General features: G+C 39.0%; 2 protein-coding genes and 1 long non-coding RNA gene across 4 annotated transcripts; 2 read left to right on the forward strand and 1 right to left on the reverse strand.

The window, feature by feature from the left end:
* The first annotated feature begins 5,340 nt into the window (after positions 1–5,340).
* Positions 5,341–6,001, forward strand: LOC149097410 (uncharacterized). Its single transcript, XM_089280593.1, has one exon. It carries the CDS (start codon positions 5,558–5,560, stop codon positions 5,936–5,938), a length of 381 nt encoding a protein of 126 aa, XP_089136719.1. The 5' UTR covers positions 5,341–5,557; the 3' UTR covers positions 5,939–6,001.
* Positions 6,002–6,425: 424 nt separating this feature from the next.
* On the reverse strand, positions 6,426–8,000 carry LOC149097411 (uncharacterized). The gene is made up of 3 exons (XR_016204405.1): positions 7,299–8,000; positions 6,991–7,105; positions 6,426–6,488 (listed from the first exon to the last, which is right to left on the reverse strand). It is a non-coding gene; the product is annotated as an uncharacterized LOC149097411 (long non-coding RNA).
* A 323-nt stretch (positions 8,001–8,323) lies between these two features.
* On the forward strand, positions 8,324–15,361 carry LOC110064730 (uncharacterized). Of its 2 annotated transcripts, none has more exons than XM_089280172.1 (4): positions 8,324–8,694; positions 9,699–10,463; positions 10,968–11,127; positions 12,090–15,361. In XM_089280172.1, the coding sequence occupies exons 2-4, from the start codon at positions 9,765–9,767 to the stop codon at positions 12,740–12,742; spliced, it is 1,512 nt and encodes a 503-aa protein (XP_089136298.1). In that variant the 5' UTR covers positions 8,324–8,694; positions 9,699–9,764; the 3' UTR covers positions 12,743–15,361. The 2 variants fall into 2 exon arrangements, with proteins under 2 accessions (XP_089136298.1, XP_089136297.1); XM_089280171.1 differs by lacking the exon at positions 8,324–8,694 and adding an exon at positions 8,704–8,862.
* Positions 15,362–15,592: the final 231 nt, after the last annotated feature.

A 15,592-nucleotide genomic window follows, 5' to 3' on the forward strand; every position in this document is an offset into this window, starting at 1 on the left:
TAACTGTTGACGCCTCCAACAAATTGTTCCAAGACTGTATCTGCTTTATTGTTATTGCAGCAGTGTGCATAAATTATAATTCGGGAATATCCATCGACACAAACATGAGTTATAAGTCTCCACCTTATTAGTTTGTGATTACCGTCGATGTGCCAGTGGGCGTTTGGAGTTGGAACATTGTACTTTCTTCTGTAGATTGCTGAACGCCAACGTAAACGTACCAACAGGATCAAGGGTGCGAAGACAATTTCTCACTCGCCATCGTTGAATATTTAGTCCTCTACTTCTCAGAGCACCAAGCAGTCGGGCCTGTCCGATATTAAGAGTTAGTTCTTGGATTTCTTGAACAATTCTCTCCAAATCAGAATCTGAAATCTGAGTCCAGCTTGATTCTTCATGGTCGGTCATGCCATACATCAATCTCCTCCTTCGAAGGGTGCTCTCACTTACACCAAGTAAGTCGGCTATCGTTTTCCATGGAAAATGCATTTCTCTTAAAAAACGTATTTGATTTTCCTCAATGACATAACGAGGGCGTCTGCGACCACCCTTTCTGGAATCAGTTCGGCTGCTGTATGCCCTTTCGCCAACGAAGTCTGACATGTCATTTCTGCATTGCTGTAGCTGAACACTCAAGTTTCTGACTTTAATCAGAATCAGGTTCAGGACGGACGAAACATCAGTTAAATCGTCATTATTTTCAATATCTGAGATGAGTAGCTGAATGGTCTCTGCAGCAGTAATCAATTGATCAGCAGCCTGGTCAATATCCTCAAAGCCCAAGTTATTGTATCTCTCTGCTTCCCCGAATGTGGATATTGTCGACAGCAGTAACTTAAAATTGTCAAAGAATAAAAACAACCCATGTTCGTTGCGTTCTCTTGCAGGGTTTCGAGCCATAATTATTGCTGCTTCCTCAAACGATAGATAGTGGCAGCCATCTTTGTTTGATTTTGGGCGCAATGCATTGTGGACGTCATTAAAAATTCGAAAGTTGACCATATAAAAAGTGTTTAGTTGACCATATAAAAAGTCGAGTTAACCATAAAAAAAGTGTTTAGTTGACCATATAAAAAGTCAAGTTGACCATATAAAAAGTGTTTAGTTGACCATATAAAAAGTCCAGTTGACCATATAAAAAGTGTTTAGTTGACCATATAAAAAGTCCAGTTGACCATATAAAAAGTGTTTAGTTGACCATATAAAAAGTCAAGTTGACCATATAAAAAGTGTTTAGTTGACCATATAAAAAGTCCAGTTGACCATATAAAAAGTGTTTAGTTGACCATATAAAAAGTCCAGTTGACCATATAAAAAGTGTTTAGTTGACCATATAAAAAGTCCAGTTGACCATATAAAAAGTGTTTAGTTGACCATATAAAAAGTGTTTAGTTGACCATATAAAAAGTGTTTAGTTGACCATATAAAAAGTGTTTAGTTGGCCATATAAAAAGTCGAGTTGACCATATAAAAAGTGTTTAGTTGACCATATAAAAAGTCAAGTTGACCATATAAAAAGTGTTTAGTTGACCATATAAAAAGTCGAGTTGACCATATAAAAAGTGTTTAGTTGACCATATAAAAAGTCGAGTTGACCATATAAAAAGTGTTTAGTTGACCATATAAAAAGTGTTTAGTTGACCATATAAAAAGTGTTTAGTTGACCATATAAAAAGTCAAGTTGACCATATAAAAAGTGTTTAGTTGACCATATAAAAAGTCGAGTTGACCATATAAAAAGTGTTTAGTTGACCATATAAAAAGTCCAGTTGACCATATAAAAAGTGTTTAGTTGACCATATAAAAAGTCCAGTTGACCATATAAAAAGTGTTTAGTTGACCATATAAAAAGTCCAGTTGACCATATAAAAAGTGTTTAGTTGACCATATAAAAAGTCGAGTTGACCATATAAAAAGTGTTTAGTTGACCATATAAAAAGTGTTTAGTTGACCATATAAAAAGTGTTTAGTTGACCATATAAAAAGTCAAGTTGACCATATAAAAAGTGTTTAGTTGACCATATAAAAAGTCAAGTTGACCATATAAAAAGTGTTTAGTTGACCATATAAAAAGTGTTTAGTTGACCATATAAAAAGTGTTTAGTTGACCATATAAAAAGTCCAGTTGACCATATAAAAAGTGTTTAGTTGACCATATAAAAAGTCCAGTTGACCATATAAAAAGTGTTTAGTTGACCATATAAAAAGTCCAGTTGACCATATAAAAAGTGTTTAGTTGACCATATAAAAAGTCAAGTTGACCATATAAAAAGTGTTTAGTTGACCATATAAAAAGTCGAGTTGACCATATAAAAAGTGTTTAGTTGACCATATAAAAAGTCCAGTTGACCATATAAAAAGTGTTTAGTTGACCATATAAAAAGTCAAGTTGACCATATAAAAAGTGTTTAGTTGACCATATAAAAAGTCCAGTTGACCATATAAAAAGTGTTTAGTTGACCATATAAAAAGTCCAGTTGACCATATAAAAAGTGTTTAGTTGACCATATAAAAAGTCCAGTTGACCATATAAAAAGTGTTTAGTTGACCATATAAAAAGTCAAGTTGACCATATAAAAAGTGTTTAGTTGACCATACAAAAAGTCCAGTTGACCATATAAAAAGTGTTTAGTTGACCATATAAAAAGTCAAGTTGACCATATAAAAAGTGTTTAGTTGGCCATATGAAAAGTCGAGTTGACCATAAAAAAAGTCGAGTTGACCATATAAAAAGGCGAGTTGACCATATAAAAAGTCCAGTTGACCATATAAAAAGTGTTTAGTTGACCATATAAAAAGTGTTTAGTTGACCATATAAAAAGTGTTTAGTTGACCATATAAAAAGTCAAGTTGACCATATAAAAAGTGTTTAGTTGACCATATAAAAAGTCGAGTTGACCATATAAAAAGTGTTTAGTTGACCATATAAAAAGTCCAGTTGACCATATAAAAAGTGTTTAGTTGACCATATAAAAAGTCCAGTTGACCATATAAAAAGTGTTTAGTTGACCATATAAAAAGTCGAGTTGACCATATAAAAAGTGTTTAGTTGACCATATAAAAAGTGTTTAGTTGACCATATAAAAAGTGTTTAGTTGACCATATAAAAAGTGTTTAGTTGGCCATATAAAAAGTCGAGTTGACCATATAAAAAGTGTTTAGTTGACCATATAAAAAGTCAAGTTGACCATATAAAAAGTGTTTAGTTGACCATATAAAAAGTCGAGTTGACCATATAAAAAGTGTTTAGTTGACCATATAAAAAGTCGAGTTGACCATATAAAAAGTGTTTAGTTGACCATATAAAAAGTGTTTAGTTGACCATATAAAAAGTGTTTAGTTGACCATATAAAAAGTCAAGTTGACCATATAAAAAGTGTTTAGTTGACCATATAAAAAGTCGAGTTGACCATATAAAAAGTGTTTAGTTGACCATATAAAAAGTCAAGTTGACCATATAAAAAGTGTTTAGTTGACCATATAAAAAGTCCAGTTGACCATATAAAAAGTGTTTAGTTGACCATATAAAAAGTCCAGTTGACCATATAAAAAGTGTTTAGTTGACCATATAAAAAGTCCAGTTGACCATATAAAAAGTGTTTAGTTGACCATATAAAAAGTCAAGTTGACCATATAAAAAGTGTTTAGTTGACCATATAAAAAGTCCAGTTGACCATATAAAAAGTGTTTAGTTGACCATATAAAAAGTCCAGTTGACCATATAAAAAGTGTTTAGTTGACCATATAAAAAGTCGAGTTGACCATATAAAAAGTGTTTAGTTGACCATATAAAAAGTCAAGTTGACCATAAAAAAAGTGTTTAGTTGACCATACAAAAAGTCCAGTTGACCATATAAAAAGTGTTTAGTTGACCATATAAAAAGTCAAGTTGACCATATAAAAAGTGTTTAGTTGGCCATATAAAAAGTCGAGTTGACCATAAAAAAAGTCGAGTTGACCATATAAAAAGGCGAGTTGACCGTATAAAAAGTCCAACAGACCATGGAAATATGTAGGGAATATTGACTGGTTCGGTGCCCCATATATTCGACTGAAGAAACTTTGTCAGAGTCTTGTTGCAAGGTCCATCTGCGTTATCGTATACATCGACCAAGCTATTTAAACCTGTGAAATTGAACATCTTAAGTGAGATATAATTTATGCGTGCACTGAATTTGTCTTAGTAGTCGTGAGCCGTGATTTTCCTAAACGTTCTTTTTTATTTTCCGTGAAGCGTAAAATGCCAATATTATATCAGTTTTCGTGAATTGTGAAAAGGCCTTTTTATTTTCCGTGAAACGTGATCTATACCCCCAATCACCCTCTCTACTAGTCGACGAACTGAAAAGACGTTTGCAATTTCGTGTGGTTCCTATGCATATACTGGGTGCACAGACCTTGTCAAAGCGCGTAATTAGGAACACAACCCCTTTTGTTTGCGGTCATGTCTTCAGGCAGTGTCAAGTTTCTCATGGGTCAACTTATCTCCTGATGTTCCAAAGGTCATTTGCGGCCTCTCGTTAACATGATCAGTGTGATCTCGGATCGTAAATCCTGACCCGGATCACCCCAAAGGAATTCGCCCCATTGGCCTTGTGTTAAGCGAGTGAACATGCCAAAAAAAAAAAGGAGTTTTCGCCTTTACGCCCGCCCAATACCACAGGCGAGAGATGCCTGCCAAATAACCTGGCAAAATTATTATCCAGACGTGCGCTCTTTGGTCAAAGAATTTTAAACTGGCAGAAGTGTCTATTTCGATATACAGTTCATCGATAGATCATTCTTTACACGACTCGTTAATTCACGGCACTAGCGTGCAGAATGAAACCGTTGCCTCAACTGCTAGGTCAACGACGAGTTCAAAGCTGGTTTGGATCGCGTTTATTACCGGAAATTCACTTGCTTGGCGCAATCAAACACATCGGCGTTATGCCTGTCAAATTGTACTTTGGTAATATTTTCCGGACACTTGCTTAGTTGTTTGCTTTTCACAATTCTAAAACAGTGTTTTCCAGCGATCGCGAGTTCTGTAATCCTTCGCTGATTTCTCTCATCTTTAGGCTTCGAAAGATCCTTCGGTTCCTGGTACGGAAATTCAATTATTACATGATTACACGCGCAGAACCTACAGGTCCGACCAGCTAGCTTTGTGAAACACAACCAAAGGCGACAAATGATATATTTTCGCTCAAAGAAAGCCGCACAGAAAGACGAAAGTTGTTTCCTTCTCAACTACCAAACTGATGGAAAGTTTAAGAAGGTAAAATCTTGAGTTCTTTAACTGACAAAGATTTTAATAACATAGACAATTGTAACATTTTACTTATTACGCCAAATAAGGGCCCGGACGCACTGGGCAAATTTTTGTTTATTTTGCGAAAAAATCTGTCATCAATTCCCTGAGACAAGTGCGTCCGGTGATTTTTAGATCTACCAAATTTTGTCAAGGCTTACCAAACTTCAAAGACGCCGTCGTCCTGCCTCGGAGCAGGACAAATTTTTGTCAGGCGTGAAATCTGACAGATTTGTCAATTCACACGCCATGATTTGAAGGAAAATGTCAATCAAGTCAGTCCGAAGCCCGCCAAAATTAAATTTATATTTGCGCGGCAATCAAACGATAAACATGGAAGATTCGTACCTCGGTGTGCTCCATGACGATCCGTTCGCACAGTACAACTATTACGGTTCCCAAGTCTACGTTAACGTTCCAGCTGCATCTCCAGGACCAAGCTCTGCTCAATTTGTACATCCGTATGTCCACCCGAGTCAGCCGAGTACAAGTACAAGTGCAAGTTTCACGACTACATGTAATCAAATGGAAAGCAGCCAAGCTAAGGATTCAAGAGCAGACGAGAGCAGAAAAAGGGGCAAAGATCCAAAGAAACAAGCGGCAAAGTATGGTGTTTATTTCCATGTGATTGACACTTGTGGTTAACAAATATTTTGCTGTGATTCAGTGCGCCCACGCTTGACAAATTAAAAATTTGGCAGAGACAAATTTTGTCGAGATTTTTGGAAGGGCCAAACAAATTTTGTTAGTCCAGTGCGTCCGGATCCTAAAATACATTGCATGATTTAACTACCGTTTCCGGTGAGCAGCGCGAAATAGTCCCTTGCATTCAATGTACCCAATAAGACTGAAAAAGGGGGCAAACAATTGACCCTTGTCGCCCGTCAACTTTCGGAAAATTCCATCACGCAAAGTTGCACTGATTTAAAGTAATACAAAAGTGCTATGAGCGAGGCGTTGATTGTATGTCGGGTACAATGATCCCTTTACCTTAGCATCAGAGAGGATAGTTGTATGTCCAACAATGCAGTCAGATGCAGTCCGTGCTAGCGCATGTAAACAAATATGCCTACCCTTTATCCAGCTGCTTTGTCTCTTTGGTAAGTCCTTTTCTCAGCGGAACTTAGATCTGGCAGATGTTTTCCCTTAGTCTCTTTTCTTTTTTCTCTCCAGCCTTTGAAATGACTCAGAATGACTGCAAATGTAAATTAACTCCCGGCAATCTTGAATCGTCGATACATTAATAAGTTTAGGGTCTCAAAATAAAAGCATTTCTCTCAAAGAGACAGCGAACAATGTGGAATGAGTTCACCAAAAGCATTTCTCTCAAAGAGACAGCGAACAGTGTAGAATGAATTCACCCGACGGCCATTTCTGGTGAGCAACGCGCGATGGTCCCTTGTTTTCCAGAGGACAAACATTAACTCGTTAGGCTAGCACTGAACCACGATTAAGGCATTTAATGTACCCAATAAGACTGAAAAAGAGGGCAAACCATGTCCCTCGTCTTCCGGCAACTTTCGGGAAATTTTCGATTAGGCAAATTTGCAGATTCATAGCAACCCAAAAATGCTATGAGCGAAACGATGAGTGTATGGTACAATGAGATCACTTTACTTGACTACTTTAGCATCAAGAGAGAAAAGTTGACCACCAATGCAGACGACTAGCGCATATAGACAGAACACTATGCCTACCCTTTATCCAGCTGCTTTGTTTGTCTGCGCCAAGTCCCTTTCACAGCAGATCTCAGATTTGGCAGATCTCGTTTCTTTCCTTTACCAGCGGAGCCCTCGAAATAACTCAGAATGACTGCAAAAGAGGAATGTAAATGAACACCTTAGAGTCTAGGTTCTTATGCCGCCGATACCTTTTTTAAATTTAGTTGTCTATAAATGAAAGAATTAATGCAAAACAGACAGCGAACAGTGTCACTGATTCCAGTACAATGTACCATCACTGCCCCGTGTGCAAGCAAGAGAATTATGGGAATGAATTTACCAACCTTTACGTTGCTTTCCACTGTTTCTTTACAACTGCTGACTGCTTGCAGCACAATAGCGCCAGCAGCGGTTTTCTGAAGTGACGGCTTCTTCAGGCCTTTGGAACGACAAACGAGCGGAGATCCTGGAGATCGTTCGTATTCCATTGAAAAGAACGTCTCTTACGGATTTGGCTATTCGAGATACTAGTGTTATCACGTCATTGAAAATGACAGCTGCTGGTGTTATGCAAGTTTTACTGATTGATGAAAAAGATAAACCGCAACACTAAAAAAAAGCCATCATTTTCGGGCATGGCACCATGATCACGCGCGCGTTGATTTGCATTATTTTTGCAGCGCGTGGCGCTGGGAGTAAGTACGGCCGCTTGCGGTTTATTGACTCACGGCGGAGGACTTTAGACCTTAGAGCTCACTCGCGCGTTTTTTATGTCCCAGGACGGAAGCAGTTTAATTGACTGCTTTTTCGAAAAAGTCACAGTCAGGAAAAACAAACAAGTCACGTTTTTTTCCAGCTAGGGACAGTGTTTTAAATCAGTTTTTAGCAAGCCAGACGCTGAACGAAAATCTCAGTCAGTAAATGATCTAATGCTAATATTTCCCAGCCAGCGTAATTGCAGCCTGTCGAGCGGGTTTTCTGTCGAGCGGCTCCGTCGGGTACTCCTCAGTGATCAGAGTGATGCCATAGAATTTTCTGTATTTTAGGTAACGAACATCTTGTGAGCTGTACAAACTGTTTTTGACATGCGTTAAGGACATTGAATAATACTCTGGATGTTGTAACGCATTTGATGATCAATTACAAATTTATTAGATAACGTGCAGTAAAAAGGCGATTATCAGCTTTATCCCGGTATAACGATATTTACAGAAATTTTCCCACAATATCGTTATTCCGGGAATTCGGCTATAACGATATCCCGGTTTAACGATATAAATTTTAACGTGCCCGTGGCATATCGTTAGGGCTCCACTGTGCGTGGAATGTCTTCCAATATTTTATTCAAGGGAGTACAACACTCGGAATATAATCCGGAACTATGATGTCACTTCCTTTTCGTGTCACGGCCTTTTGCCATACCAAAATTAGGAATAGCGCCCTCTGGCAGAAAAGGAAAAAATCAAAAGAAAATCACTTGTCACTCCTGCCAAGAGGGCAGTCGATAGAAATCCATGTCAGGACAATTTTTGTCGATGATTTTAGCATTGCTCGAAGCACGTGAAGCACGTGAGTAACATTAACACATGCATGTCATGACCATATTTGCCCACAAAACGTTTCCAGAAGAGCATCTTCGCGGTATGCTTCAGTTCTGTCCTCGCAGGTTTTGACCTTTGCTCGTCGCCGAAAAAAAGTATCATACATTTCCTGTGGGGAAAATTCTTTGCTGTTTTCTCTGTAAGTGGATTCTTTGTCGACCTTGCCGCTGGAGTAGGTGTAGGTTACATGTAAATTTACTTTGGCCTTGCCGGAAAGGTTAATCGCATTTCATTTACGAATACCGTGGGTCTAAAATCCAGTTAATTTCAAGTAGCAGGGGTGCAGGGGACATCAAATGTATGAGCAGTAAGTAAAATGTTAAACACGACCTTAACTCCGCTTAATCTCACCGCTACACTAGACGAGAATTGGCCGGTGTACTTCAATCTTAAATTCCTAAATATCCTTGTTGGTGTATCGATACAGCAAAACAGATGTCTGTTTTTGTGGTAAAGGAATGCTAAATGCGACTAGATTTCATCATTTGCCGGGCAAATGAATGGAACTTAACCGAATGTTACTAAATTCGGTGCCGGCGTTGTAATGACATAAATTTACCGCGTAAACCTGAAGTTTCACACAAAAACACGTGGAAAATAAGTCGGTAGAACGAGGGGTCTACACCAGTGAAAAATGTATTTGTATTGTTCAGTATTGTTTGTAATATTCGTGTTAGTTTGTCACAAATCTTGGGCAATGTTACGACCAAGGTTACTGAAGGTCAGTTGGGCATTTGCCCGGAAATCCAGTGAGGTATTTGTGAAGTTTAATTTACTGGTTGCTTGTACCTGTAACACTATTTAACGCTTACCTAGCATTGCGAATTGTCCGGCAATTTTTTTCGTAAGATCTCCTTAGTTGTTTGGTTAAAAACGGCGTTATATTGTTTTCAGGCTAGAATCACGGGTTTGGAAATATAATACACTGTGGTGATTCAGTCAAGAATTTTGAGAATCGTGTCCAAGTTGCAAAGACTTGTTAGGAAATTGTCCTTCTTATGGGAGAGAGAGAGAGAGGGTGACCCTGCATTTTGCGTTTGTCAGTTTTAAAAGTTTGCTGTTGTTTTCCAAAAAGCCTAAACTCGTCACCTATTTTTAAGTGTTGAATGTTTTTTTCACAGTTTCCTGTGCTTGCTTTTGCAGGATTTAGGGACAGAGTCATAAGGAACAGTTCACCGGACAAACAACGCGTCGATTTTTCATTCCAAAATGAATCTTTACTCAAAATACTTGGAATCTGCTCCGTCATTTCTTTATGGCCTGTTGTGCTTCTTTGCCTTTGTTCTGTGGACGTTGTTTGCTATCCTGACACTTCCACTCTGGTTCCTGTTCAGAATTTTCAAGTGGTTCCAAGGGATTTGCATTTCATACTACAGACTAGGGAGGCTGCTGGCGAGTTGGGACGTACCGTTTCTGCACGAGACAGAATACAACCGTAACTTTATCAACGGTCTATTCGTGGTGGATGGCTCTATAGATCTGCCAGAGCTCCGTGAGCTGCTCATGGCCCGTGTGGTACAGAATGTCGAGGAACCTAGCTATGCACGCATGCGCAAACTCATAGTTCAAACTTACTGGCGCTACGTTTGGCAAGACGAGCCAGATTTTCATATCAACAAGCACGTGTACCTATTCGAAGGCCCTTCTCCATGTAACGAACTAGAATTGCAGAGAATGCTTAGTGAGCAGTTTTCCTCACCGATGCGTGACAACATTTCCCCGTGGGAGATTCTGGTGGTGCCTTTGGACATGCCGGGCAAGGATCAGACCGCCATTTGTATGAGGATGCATCATGCTTTAGGAGACGGATTCGCCTTAATTGGTCTGTTTTCCAGGCTCATGGATAAGAAGCCAGAGCTACTGCGTGTCAAAAAACCCGTGGCCACCCCTTGTGACAAACAAAAACAGGTAAGGATTGTCGAGTATGGTAGTTCTAAACGCTTCGTTTTTGTTGTCACTCCTTCGCGCGCGCGAGGCGAGTTCATTACGCGTACAATTTTGGCATTTTAAATTTGCTAAAATAGGCCTAGTAATAAATAGATTTATATTTTACTTTGGAATTTCGTAACTATCTGAATCTGTTGAGTTCGCCAATCGATTTGAAAACTTCCTCAAACTAAATACATGTAATTTCAGTGATCAATTCAAAACAAGTTGCCGTCGTGGCCTACGTTCTCTAAATACGCAGCACTTGATTATCTCAGGTTGTTGATTTGCAGAGGACGGCTACGAAATGTGCAAAGATTTAAAACGCACGTGTTTAGCCATTGTTTTATTTATAAACCTTTTGTTTGTTGACTTTTTATTTGCCGTTGCCGTCGTGGTTTGCTTAAGCTCTCTAATGTAAATTGAGAGCAACTTTGCTGTTAAGTGAGATTCATTGCCACATTCTGTTTGCTATGTATTTTGCAGGTGTGGAAAGCCATTCTAACAGGCCCATTGGCCCTTTTAAGCGTGGCACTATCCAAAGCAGACAACCCTTTTCCCGCTAAGAAGATGTCTGGAGAAAAGTGCGTTAGTTGGACTAAAGCAATCAACCTTGAACTTATTAAAGAAATCAAGACGCGAACAGGTGATGAAAACATACGTTAAATCAACCAGAATAGTTTCTAATAAGACTATAGAGGTACACTTGACCCCCTATGTGGGAGTGTTGACCTTGGTTAGAGCTGTCCTCGTCTTCAAGGTTCCACAAAGTTAATAACAACCTTATTCAATGAGTGATTCTAGCTGTGAGCTTCTTGTGTTTCGTACGTGGGATTACTAGTGTTTAAATTTGGTTTTACCATATATGCTGCCACGTTAAGGCAATGTTGTTACAATAGTTTGTCCGTGAGTCTAGATCTGATTAAGATGTGTACTTTCACCAGTAGCGCTACATGCTGTCCAATTTGGAAATATTTGGATGAAAAGATTCCAAGGACTGCCAGAATTGGATGAGCCCGGATGCCGAGCCCAATTTGGCAGTCGGATGAATCTTTTTTAATTCAATTACAGTTGTTAACCTCGGGGAAATGGGAGGTGGCCGCTTAGTAGGAGTTGCCTTTGAGTTGGCCGTTAATAGAATTTCGTCGGAGATTAGCATAAGGATTTGTACAAACCTCAATTATTTATTCAAATAATTTATTCAAATACATTAAGGTAACATGGAATCACGTGCGGATAATTATAAACGTGTGTTTGAGTAAATTTCTATTTCGGATTCTTATCTTTTTATCACCTTTTCCAAAACCAAGGGAAACTACGTGTATTAAATTTTGGGTGGCCGCTTTAATAATAAGGGTTAGGGCAATAGAAAAACCTTCATCGGTATGACCAAAAGGTGGCCGCTTAATAGGGGTTTTATTTGAATGTAGTATTTTAATGTAAGCATTTGCGGGACTTTGATAACTGGCCAGTTAACAGGTTGGCCGCTTAATAGGGGTTCACCTGTATGTTCAAATTGGACAAGATGATCGACTAGGGTGTAGTCGCTTTATAAAATTATATTGCGGCTTCTCACCGAAGACTGTCATCGCGTATTCTCTACCTTAGGTACAACCGTGAATGATGTTCTTTCCACCTGTTTAGCGGGTTCGTTGCGTCGATATCTGAGTTCCGAGGGAATGGAAAATCCCGCTGACATCCAGATCGCTGTAAGTATAAACACGCGTTCTCCCAAAGTTCTGTCACGTGACAACATACCCCTGGAGAATCACTCCGCTGGCTTGCTTTACAACCTGCCTGTCAGCATGGCCGATCCACTCAAGCGTTTGCTGGAAACCAAGCGGAGAATGGATAAGTTGAAGTCTTCAACAGACTGGCGAATCTTTGGGTTCATCTACGACCATATTGTTGGCAGGTTACCTGATTTCATCGGCCGGTTTTCTTCGTTCTCTCTCAACCGACATGCTTCCCTGATACTAAGCAATGTGCCAGGTCCTCTGACGCCGTTTGAAATTGGCGGAAAGGAAGTGGTGATCGCGATACCTTGGCCCCCATTGGTCAGCGATACGGGCATGTCGATTACGGTGTTCAGCTATGCGGGTACACTGCGCATGAGTGTTCTGTCCGACAAAGCTGTGCTTGCCAATCCCGGTAAACTAACAGAAATGTTCATAGAAGAGTTCGAAGAGATGTACGAGTGCATGAAAAACGCTCCTGCGTTAATAACGGAGGACATGGCTAAGTGTAAGAAGTATTATTAGCCAGTCAAGGACGATGGGTGGGTCGTGAGATAATGTGTTGATGTTGTTATTGTTTCTTTGACTTTTGTTCTCCGTGTTTTCATCTTAACCTTTAGACGCAGTTGCCGTGATATGTACGAGTAAAGTTAATGTTGTGGACCTTCCTTCCACTGAATTTCAACTGTCAGTGGTGGAGGAGCAAAGTCCTTTATTTTTTGATTGATTTTCATCTAGAAGAAAAAGAAAAAAAAGATTTAAAAACGAATTGATTTATAGAAAACCATTAATAATATATTTGACGATGACTGACACATGTTAGAAATGCTTTAGGAGTTCACGGACGTTTTAACGTTTTGACGTGTGCTTTGGATTTATTGCAGAATTTGTCGCAATCTCCATCCTCTGCATTATGTAGTTAGGAGTTCAACGAATTGGAAAGGCATTTCAAGCATTCATTTCGCGGTGATTGAATTTTTAACATGATTCGAAACCTTTTATTGAATTGTCATAAATAAATCGGAGATGCCACAAAAATGAAAATTGTCAACGAGCTTTGAACAGTTAAAAAAAATGCGATATTGCTAATTTTTATTTCTTATTTATAATCAAACTGATCAATTCAATCAGCAGCACTTAAAATATTTCTTATTAATATATTTGCAGTCGATAAGTTGATTAAATTTATAGAATTGCCAGATTCAATTTTAGTATATGCAGGATGTGTCATCATTATGGTATAGATGAGGGATCACGGATTTGACAAACGACGTCTCGTACATACTATGGACATTGCAATTTCCCCTGCCGATCTTAGCTTTGGGCCTAAGTAGACTTTGAAAGAACGCCCAGGCCATTGGAGAGATGAAGAGATAAGGCTTGATTTGACAAACTGTTGTGCTTAGGCAGGCTTCAAAGCACGTTGTTTTCGTCAGCTTGGAGTGCGTCTGAGTTCTTCAAGTAATCGTTTTCGGGTCAGGGTGGTTGAAACAAAACTATTTGGAAAGAACTTTACAGTTTCGCAGTGAAAGTAGAGACAAAGTTTAGATAGGTATGGCCAAACGAACGGCTGAATTTTGAAATTTAGAATGTATTTATAAGGCCTGGTTTTCACTATGACATAAACACAAGCACAGGCACCAGCATAATGACAGTGAGGACGCTAACAACACAAGCATTTAAGCACAAGCACGCGATAGTGAGATCGCGCAAAACACAAGCATAAGCACAAGGACAAGCAGAACAAAGAATTTTGTTCGTCTAGCGATTGTGCTTATGCTTATGTTAAAACATCGTCCTTTGTTTTACTGCATCGAGGAGGTGCGGAACCCATTCTCGTCCCCAGAGGCCGCGCTCCTTTTGGTCAACACAAAGAATCGCGACCTCTTGGAAGGTCCAATTTTCTGAGCATGCGCAGAGTAATCGTTTCGTATTCCCAGCCAATCAGATTTGTTAGACTTGACTGAGCATGCACAGAGTGACGGGAATCACGGACTTCCGGTGTTGGACGAGGCCAAAGGTCGCGATTCTTGGTTCTGACCAAAAGGAGCGCGGCCTCTGGGAACGAGAATGGTACGGAACCGAAAATAGGCCAATTATACATTCTGCGCATGCTTGCGTTGTACATCCTCGCTACCGTTATGCTTATATATGCTTGTGCTTATGTCGTAGTGACAAGCGGGCTTAAGGGTATGCTAACAAAAAAAAAACTTACAGCGATTGGACGCTGGCGCCCATGTGACAAAAAGCTTAACCTATATATTGGTATCAGTTTTGAAATGTTACGTCAGTTGAATAGAAAGAGCTGTTTCATTTTGACGGCAAGAGCGAGGATGGTATAAAGAAAAGTAAAGTGTGCATATTCGTTTATTTGTATTGTGTCAGTGGTACCTCAGCTATTAGAAGTCCTTTACGTTGTAATCGATAACAAAAAAAAAAAAAGAAAAAAAAAGAGGAGAAATAACTCTGGACAAAGTGGTGTGAAAACTGGACAGTGATGTCCCGTCTTCTCACGCTCCCGAACCAAGGTTAACACTAGATTTTTCTTGACTGAAGTTCGAATACCCGTAAGATTTTGAACTTCTGTTGGTTGACAAAAAATTCCGGGAACATCTGATAAGCTGGATATCGCTAACACAGATACCTGATACTTGAAGAGTTACAGTCAGTTAGCTTTTCGCTGTTTGTTTCATCCTATGGAATTCATTAACATCATGGCCAGTGCACTACAGCTGTTCAGAGCAGGCCTGCTAGATTTAAGGTGGCGGTTGTTTTCCAGGGAGGTTTATCCTTAAGCGTTTTGCTCCAACGTTTCCCAAATATCTGAGGCTGGTTCTTATGTATTTGTAGAATCTTTGAGTGATCAGTGATCACTTTAGGTAACTCCCTGGCAAGAATGACTCGCTACTTTTGCTAACAAAGCCTTGTAAAACCTCTTGGTAATTTACCAAACTACTTCTTGTGCTATGTTGATCGCACCTCAAGAAGTTGGTAGTACAGCTACATCAGAACGGTAAAAGAGGGTTTCTAAATAATGTGTAATTCAATGTAACTGGTTAATTTGCTTTCGCTTTTGTGCAGTTCTATTGTTTAATGTGTGAAAGTGATCTCCATGATTGAATAAAGATACTTTACTTTATTTGATCTGTCTGTGTCACTGGTGTATTTTGACTATTTTCATAGATATTCTTTGAACGTGATCAGGAGAAAGGGTCTACGATAGTACATTTTATAACGAATAAAAAATTTGTCTTTCATTCATGCCTGCCATTAACTGATCAGAGGTTATTATTGAAAAACTGGACTAATAGGAAAAAAAAAAAAACAGTCAAATATATTTGCTATTCCCACGAAAACATATCTCCTAAGGAGCGA

This window comes from Orbicella faveolata, unplaced genomic scaffold (genome assembly GCF_042242905.1).
Source record: "Orbicella faveolata isolate gen_17 unplaced genomic scaffold, um_ofav_v1 contig_47, whole genome shotgun sequence".
Lineage (NCBI taxonomy): Eukaryota > Metazoa > Cnidaria > Anthozoa > Scleractinia > Merulinidae > Orbicella > Orbicella faveolata.

Bases quoted from the DNA above. Each gene is read 5' to 3' on its own strand.
- LOC149097410 (XM_089280593.1), top strand. From the start codon at position 5,558: ATGTCAATCAAGTCAGTCCGAAGCCCGCCAAAATTAAATTTATATTTG.
- LOC110064730 (XM_089280172.1), top strand. From the start codon at position 9,765: ATGAATCTTTACTCAAAATACTTGGAATCTGCTCCGTCATTTCTTTAT. The intron at 10,464-10,967 runs GTAAGGATTGTC...TGTATTTTGCAG, and splicing joins CTTGTGACAAACAAAAACAG to GTGTGGAAAGCCATTCTAAC. The intron at 11,128-12,089 runs GTGATGAAAACA...TCTCTACCTTAG, and splicing joins AGAAATCAAGACGCGAACAG to GTACAACCGTGAATGATGTT.